The sequence below is a fragment of the Girardinichthys multiradiatus genome, chromosome 13, assembly GCF_021462225.1.
Source record: "Girardinichthys multiradiatus isolate DD_20200921_A chromosome 13, DD_fGirMul_XY1, whole genome shotgun sequence".
In the NCBI taxonomy this organism is placed as follows: domain Eukaryota; kingdom Metazoa; phylum Chordata; class Actinopteri; order Cyprinodontiformes; family Goodeidae; genus Girardinichthys; species Girardinichthys multiradiatus.
The window spans coordinates 43,162,873-43,171,077 of NC_061806.1; the positions used below are offsets into that span (position 1 = coordinate 43,162,873).

General features: G+C 41.9%; 1 protein-coding gene across 2 annotated transcripts; it reads right to left on the bottom strand.

The window, feature by feature from the left end:
- Nucleotides 1-765: 765 nt before the first annotated feature.
- On the bottom strand, nucleotides 766-4,618 carry LOC124879448 (doublesex- and mab-3-related transcription factor 1-like). 2 transcript variants are annotated; one of them, XM_047384047.1, is made up of 3 exons: nucleotides 4,120-4,618; nucleotides 1,196-1,461; nucleotides 766-1,062 (listed from the first exon to the last, which is right to left on the bottom strand). In XM_047384047.1, exons 1-3 carry the CDS (start codon nucleotides 4,505-4,507, stop codon nucleotides 961-963), a joined length of 756 nt encoding a protein of 251 aa, XP_047240003.1. In that variant the 5' UTR covers nucleotides 4,508-4,618; the 3' UTR covers nucleotides 766-960. The 2 variants fall into 2 exon arrangements, with proteins under 2 accessions (XP_047240003.1, XP_047240004.1); XM_047384048.1 differs by having other exon boundaries at nucleotides 1,241-1,461; nucleotides 4,120-4,617.
- Nucleotides 4,619-8,205: the final 3,587 nt, after the last annotated feature.

The window sequence follows — 8,205 nt, forward strand, 5'->3', positions numbered from 1 at the left end:
AAGATCTTTTGTTCTGCAGAGAAAAACTAAATTCACAGGATAACATCTGAGTACAGAAAACGGTGGCGTTCCACATCTAGTCTAAAGGTAAGATCTCCGTTCCAGATCCATCTGCATGGTTCTGGGCTTTTCTGAAGTTTCCTCCAAACAGTTGGACTGATCACAAATGTTTCTGGAACTGAGTTCCAGATGTCTGAACTCAGAATGTTGTTGGAGATAACTGCAGCTAGAAGACGTAATCAGACCACAACGTCTGACCCAGACAGCCCTGATCCAGATCTGAGAACCGCAACCCAGAGACCGAAGGTTTTCAACAGTTTTTCATGACCTAGGACTGGACTCTGGTTGGACACCACATGGAGGCTCCTACAGGCTCAGTGAGATGTCTAGATGGAGCTCCTTTCCTTGTGCAGGCAGAACATATCTACCACACAGAGGAAAGCCATTTCAGCTGCTTGGTTTCAGGATCTAAAACCAACCCACTGATGTGTTCTGTGGAACGCATCAGTGGGAGGATCAACCTTCTGCAACTCATCCAGAACACTGCTCCTCAACCTCTGAGATTAGAAAGCTGAATCCCTCCAGACCATTACTCTGAATCAGCCGGTCAGGACATTTCAGGTCTTCTGAACCTTCCAGAACCCTGACCTAACCTAGAACAGCCATTCTTCCTGTCTGCAGAAGCTGCTTGTAGTCCTCCCATAAGAGTCTTTTATATCAAACGTTCCCTCTTCCATGTTTGTTTCATGGAGCCTGACAGCTTAGTTGTTAAAAATGAATTTTATTTCAGGTAACAAACTTGTAGTTTAACATCTCCCTCTTGGTCTCTTTTATCTAGTTTAAACAGCTAACTGTTAACTCTGAGCTAAACCTCTACAACAACATGGAACAAATTCACACAAACAGTTGTAGAAACATCAACCAGGAGATAAAACATGACAGAAATCCCTCTTTGCCCCATCAGGCTCTGTACTTATGGGCAGAGGCTGCAGGAGGTGCTTCTGGAGAACCCTCCGGCGGAGGAGGAGGAGGATGGAGGGGGAAGAAGACCAGCCTACAGTCCTGGAAAGGCAAAAAAACACTACATGAGCTCAATATAACCAACCACAGCAGAACAAACACAAAGAGGGAAACAGTGCAGGGGTTCTACACAGCTTTCATGTCAAGTCCAGATGGATGGATGTCCAAACTTAACCTTTTGAAGGTTTTTCCAGACTGTGTAGGACCCCTGAGGTCTGACCTCTGCTGGTGGAGGGTAGGACATGACACCCTGCAGGATGTGGGGGATCATCAGGGGTCTGCAGAGGCCATCATAAAGGCCAGCAGGAACTGGAGGCAAATATGGCAGGTGGAGCAGGAGGTCTGAAGATGAAGGAAAGCTGCTGGAGGAGCAGGTCATGATCGGAGAGAGGAGTTGCGGCAGAGGAGCCGGCTGGCCTGAATCCCCAACATGGACCAAAGCTGGAAGAAAAGGAAAGATCCTGGAGAATAAGATGTTCCCTGCCTAGATTTTTCTCTCCTGTCCTCTGCTGACTAAGTTATGTTATTACTATGTTATTTTTAAATTAGGATTAAGTCTATTTTATAATTTTTTTATGGAACAAACAGAAAGGTTCACTGATCTGTGAACAAACAAACACATTTTATCACTGAAACAGCTCTGCTGAAAGTCTAAATTCAGACAAGACAGAAGTTGTCGTCTTTGGACCGGAGTCTTTAAAAAAGAAACTGCTTAGTCAATCACTTAACCTGGATGGCATTAAATTGACCTCTGATAATAAAGTTATCTTTGACTAGGACATGTCATTTTAATCCCATATTAAACAGGTTTCTAGGATTTCCTTCTTTCATCTCCAGAACATTGCCAGAATTAGAAATATCCTGTCTAGGAGTGACGCTGAAAAACTAGTCCATGCATTTGTTACTTCAAGGCTGGACTATTGTATTTCTTTACTATCAGGATGTCCACAAAATGCAGTTAAAAACCTTCAGCTGATTCAAAATGCTGCAGCAAGAGTTCTGATGAAAATTAAAAAGAGAGATCATATTTCTCCTATTTTAGCTTCCCTTCATTGGCTCCCTGTTAAATCCAGAATAGAATTTAAAAATCTCCTCCTCACATATAAAGCCCTTAATGATCTAGCTCCATCATACATCAGAGATCTGATTGGTCCATATGTTCCTAACAGAGCACTTTGTTCTCAGACTGCAGGTTTACTGGTGGTTCCTAGAGTCTCTAGAAGTAGAATGGGAGGCAGATCCTTTAGTTATCAGGCTCCTCTCCTGTGGAACCAGCTCCCAGTTTTAGTCCGTGAGGCAGACACCCTGTCTACTTTTAAGGCTAGGCTTAAAACTTTCCTTTTTGATAAAGCTTATAGTTAGAGTGGCTTAGTTTATCCTGAGGTATCTCTGTAGTTATGCTGCTATACGCTTAGGCTGCTGGAGGACATAATGACCACTTTCACCCTCTTTGCTACATTCTCATACTACTCTCCAATTTTGCATTATTTGCTGTTATTTCAGCTTTTAACTTTGTTCTCTCTTTTCTCTTCCTAGAAGCTACACCTGGCCTGACTCTGTGTCTACCTGTGACACCTTTCTGGAGAGGGGCATCATCCAAGCTTCTGCTGGCAACAACTTAATGCTCACCTTCTACAGATGATCCACATGGTCCTGTCTTTCAGTGTTTAACCCTTTCTCTCTCCTAGACATGGATACTGACTGAGCTTCTACTGTAACTAACTCTATGTTCTCTCTTTCAGTCTCTAACCTTGAAAACTGGCTCAGAGTTTATCTGTTCTTTCTTTCTAGATGAAACGACTAAAGGAGCTACATCCATTAACATTTACTTTTCCTTCCCATAGAAAGTACTCCTGGATCAGTGCTTCTTTGTTCTCTTTGTGTCTCTGCTCTGTTCTCTCAAACCTCCAGTCGGTCGTGGCAGATGGCCGCTCACACTGAGCCTGGTTCTGGTTCTGCTGGAGGTTTCTTCCTGTTAAAAGGGAGTTTTTCCTCTCCACTGTTGCTACATGCATGCTCAGTATGAGGGATTGCTGCAAAGTCAACACCAGTGACTGTCCACTGTCTCTACATGTTCATCCAGGAGGAGTGAATGCTGCAAGTCACTGACTGGATGCAATCTGCTGGGTTTCCTTAGATAGAAAAACTTTTTATCCAATTTGAATAAATAACTGAATCTGACTGAACTGTTCAATGATTACGATTAATAGGAATGTATGAACCTGACTGTTGTGAAGAACCTTGAGACGACATGTGTTGTGAATTGAAGCTATATAAATAAACTGAATTGAATTGAATTTTAGGACATAAAATTCATGTATTTCATTTTGTATTTGACCAGAAGTTAATGTTAAAAATACACTATATTTGCTTTACTGACTTATTTAATAAACAGTTTCTGACGTCACAGGAAATGATTGTAACACAGAGGCGCCTCAGTTCTGTTAAAGATTTAGTCAGTCAGTCATTTTCTACCACTTCTTCCATAGTGTGTCGTGGGGAAGCTGGTCCTTATCTCCAGCAGTCTATGGGTGGGAGGTGGGGTTCACCCTGGACAGGTCGCCAGGCCATCGCAAACAACCACGCACACACTCATTCACACACCTAAGGGCAATTTAGAGAGACCAACAGGCATGTTTTTGGACTGTGGGAGGAAGCCAGAGTACCCGGAAAGAACCCACGCATGCACGGGGAGAACATGCAAACTCCATGCAGAAAGACCTGCAGCCAGGAGTCAAACCCAGGACCTTCTTGCTGCAAGGCAACAGTGCCACCAACTGCGCCACCCTGCAGCCCGTTAAATATTTAAATTAAGCTAAATTATTAGTTCATATTGTTATTTTTACTGTGTTTTTCATATGTCTAATAAATGTGTTTTCCTTTGATTTCTCTTTAAAAAACAAAACGACAATCAGCATAGATGTTTCGATCAAATATCTGGATTTATTTTCAAATGTTTGTCTCATCGAGCAGAAGACAGAAAATCTTCATTTATTTTCAACGTTTTTAAATAAAAGGAACAAAAGGCGTCGAAGCTTCAGGCCAGAAATAAAACCCAAACTGGATTTATAAACCCGAACCAACATAAAAAGTTCTTACCGTCCGGAGCATCTCTGCTGTGAGAGCCGGACTCTGGCTCTCCTTTCGGGTCACGCCGGTGGCTCCAGACATCGAGGTCCAAACTCTCCGGGTCCCGGGGCCCTGCAGAAGCAGCGGGTTCTCCCGTCGTTCTGGGTCCGGGTCGCTGATCCGGGTTCTCCACGTGCTCTCGGGTTCTGCTCAGGTTTCTGTGGAGTGCTTTGACCTGGGCCCGCTGGGTGAGGAGGCCGCACTTCCAGCACCGACATCCGGAGAACGGGCAGCACCCACTGTGACCCTTCTTCCGTGTGATGATGCCGTGGTGCCGGCACCGGGAGCATTTGGGTTGCCGTGGTTCTGACATGGCGGTCATCATCCAGCCTGAGTTTGGGTTTTCATTTAAAATCATGATGGGTGTGTCTGTTGGTGGGAAAGTGTCATGGACCCACTGAACTGACCAATCAGAGGCAGCCTTTCCTCATGAACCTGAACCTCCGGGGATTCCCCCTGATCCAGGTGTCCAGACGGGTCCACGTGGGTCCAAGCGCCTGATTGGTTGGAATTCTTTTAAATGTGACCAAAATGACTTCTAATGGCAAATATGGACATTTTATTGGTTTAATTCACACTAACTAGTTAACTAACTAATAAATAAATAGCTTTCATTCGGAACAGAAGCTGAACATGTCTCATGGTGGCACTAAATCAATAAAATGAAAATATTACAGGTCCTTCTCAAAATATTAGCATATTGTGATAAAGTTAATTATTTTCCATAATGTCATGATGAAAATGTAACATTCATATATTTTAGATTCATTGCACACTAACTGAAATATTTCAGGTCTTTTATTGTCTTAATACGGATGATTTTGGCATACAGCTCATGAAAACCCAAAATTCCTATCTCACAAAATTAGCATATCATTAAAAGGGTCTCTAAACGAGCTATGAACCTAATCATCTGAATCAACGAGTTAACTCTAAACACCTGCAAAAGATTCCTGAGGCCTTTAAAACTCCCAGCCTGGTTCATCACTCAAAACCCCAATCATGGGTAAGACTGCCGACCTGACTGCTGTCCAGAAGGCCACTATTGACACCCTCAAGCAAGAGGGTAAGACACAGAAAGACATTTCTGAACGAATAGGCTGTTCCCAGAGTGCTGTATCAAGGCACCTCAGTGGGAAGTCTGTGGGAAGGAAAAAGTGTGGCAGAAAACGCTGCACAACGAGAAGAGGTGACCGGATCCTGGGAAGATTGTGGAGAAAGGCCGATTCCAGACCTTGGGGGACCTGCGGAAGCAGTGGACTGAGTCTGGAGTAGAAACATCCAGAGCCACCGTGCACAGGCGTGTGCAGGAAATGGGCTACAGGTGCCGCATTCCCCAGTCCTGGGCTACAGAGAAGCAGCACTGGACTGTTGCTCAGTGGTCCAAAGTACTTTTTTCGGATGAAAGCAAATTCTGCATGTCATTCGGAAATCAAGGTGCCAGAGTCTGGAGGAAGACTGGGGAGAAGGAAATGCCAAAATGCCAGAAGTCCAGTGTCAAGTACCCACAGTCAGTGATGGTCTGGGGTACCGTGTCAGCTGCTGGTGTTGGTCCACTGTGTTTTATCAAGGGCAGGGTCAATGCAGCTAGCTATCAGGAGATTTTGGAGCACTTCATGCTTCCATCTGCTGAAAAGCTTTATGGAGATGAAGATTTCATTTTTCAGCACGACCTGGCACCTGTTCACAGTGCCAAAACCACTGGTAAATGGTTTACTGACCATGGTCTCACTGTACTCAATTGGCCTGCCAACTCTCCTGACCTGAACCACATAGAGAATCTGTGGGATATTGTGAAGAGAACGTTGAGAGACTCAAGACCCAACACTCTGGATGAGCTAAAGGCCGCTATCGAAGCATCCTGGGCCTCCATAAGACCTCAGCAGTGCCACAGGCTGATTGCCTCCATGCCACGCCGCATTGAAGCAGTCATTTCTGCAAAAGGATTCCCGACCAAGTATTGAGTGCATAACTGTACATGATTATTTGAAGGTTGACGTTTTTTGTATTAAAAACACTTTTCTTTTATTGGTCGGATGAAATATGCTAATTTTGTGAGATAGTAATTTTGGGTTTTCATGAGCTGTATGCCAAAATCATCCGTATTAAGACAATAAAAGACCTGAAATATTTCAGTTAGTGTGCAATGAATCAAAAATATATGAATGTTACATTTTCATCATGACATTATGGAAAATAATGAACTTTATCACAATATGCTAATATTTTGAGAAGGACCTGTATATGACCTTGATGGAAGCTGTAAAGTCCTCAGAGGCCTTTCAAGCAGAACAGAACAGTCCTAAGACCTGATGAGTTACTGAGCAGAACCCTGACTCGTCCTCAAAAAAACCTCAAACTTAGGACACCAAATAGTTTTCTGACTTTTAAAACTTTAATCATTTAATCAGCTTTAGCCCTAATGACAGCTGTCCAGTCTTAACTCCTTTTAGAAGCAATTCTCTCTTATTTATGCTATTTTAGTCACGACAGCGTTAGTCAAGAAAACACAAACCATGAATTATAAAGTGCAGAATGAAATGTTTGATGTATTTGTGGTTTACCCAGACTATTTTCTACAGCAATATTATATTTAATTTCTATGCATTTGTAACGGTACTGTATCGGCAGAGAACTTTCCTGAAATACAGATAAATAATCATGGGACAGGCCAACAGCTTAGTCCAGATCTTGCAATCTCTGTGGTTGTGAGAAGATTAATAGACACAGAAAATGTTACGTCGCCCCCTGCTGGTAGGGTTTTAACACACTATCCTTAGAATACATTTGAATCTGAAACTTGCATTTATTTCCAGTGGAATATCTTCTCAAGTTCAAACAAAAGACAGTTCAAATTCGTCCAAATACTCATTCATACAACAAATCCAACAAGATCGCTCTACCTAGTGGTTAAATATGTAATTTAACCACATTCAACAGGCTCAGACTGAAATGGTTGAAAAGGTATCACCTTTCTGTTGTGGCTGAATTAAAGCATATCCAAAATACGTTGTTTAAATATCATCAGTTCTCACATTTAATCTACAAAATTAAGACTAACAAATTTGTGAAAATGTCCCTTTTACTTGATTAGCTAAACTGAACGTTTCCCTGAGTTTCTGCTTCTTTTCCAATGCTGACGCATTTCTGCTTTTTTGAGGTTTGGTAAAACTTTGCGACCCGTTTCTGTGTTTCCAGTCTGTAAACTTAGAGGAGGTCCAGCTCTTCTTAATTTCCAGCTGAACTTTTGGACTTCCTGGTTGTCAGCAGAGCTCAGTCTTTCCTGAAAGCCAGCCACACTTACTTTTTCCACTCCAGTTAACCTCTGTGGCTTTACTGGTGACCAACTGGGGAAATCCTGCCTTACAATCTGGTACCAGTTAACTCAACTGATAATCATTTATTTTCTCCTCCGTTCATTCCTTCCCATTTCTCTCTCTGTCACAACTGATGCTGAGTGTAATTTATAGGAAATATTCTTGTTTTGCTGTTTGCTTTTATAACAACAGTAGAAATCTGTAAACATTCCAGTTTTTCATGGGTTAAAATCCCAAAAATGTCAGAATAATTATTTAATCTAAATATTTCAGGCTGAAGCAGCTATAAAGACTGACACGTTGAAGTGGAAATACACTAATACTCAAACTTTTCACATACTTTATGGAAAGCAGGCCTTTTTGTTCCCAAAGGATCTCAAGTGTTCTTCTTTCAATTCAACATTGTGGAAAAAAATAATCATGGATCAAATGTTGATAGCAATCGTTAACTAAACGCATACTAATTACAAAGAGCAAATTAATGTGGTCTTTTTGCTTTTTAATAAAAACTGTGGAGTTAAGCTAACATGCTGACCTTTAAATGGTTAAAATGATTCATAGTTTCTACTAATATTGCACACTGCAAGGCGTGGAAAACTAAATATAAATTATTTCTGCAGTAGTTTCTGTGAAGTGGACATATTTGGTTGAGATGACCTTTTAGGGGTCAACAGTAAATCTGTATTTTCACGGTTCAACACTTCTTATTGTTCATCAGGAAATATGTTGAAACAAAATG

What these genes read in the sequence shown, in the direction of transcription:
- LOC124879448 (XM_047384047.1), bottom strand. Translation starts at nt 4,507, where the DNA reads ATGATTTTAAATGAAAACCCAAACTCAGGCTGGATGATGACCGCCATG. An exon ending in CAGCAGAGATGCTCCGGACG is followed by an intron (nt 1,462 to 4,119) that starts GTAAGAACTTTT and finishes CTTTTCTTCCAG; the next exon opens with CTTTGGTCCATGTTGGGGAT. An exon ending in TCTGGAAAAACCTTCAAAAG is followed by an intron (nt 1,063 to 1,195) that starts GTTAAGTTTGGA and finishes TTGCCTTTCCAG; the next exon opens with GACTGTAGGCTGGTCTTCTT.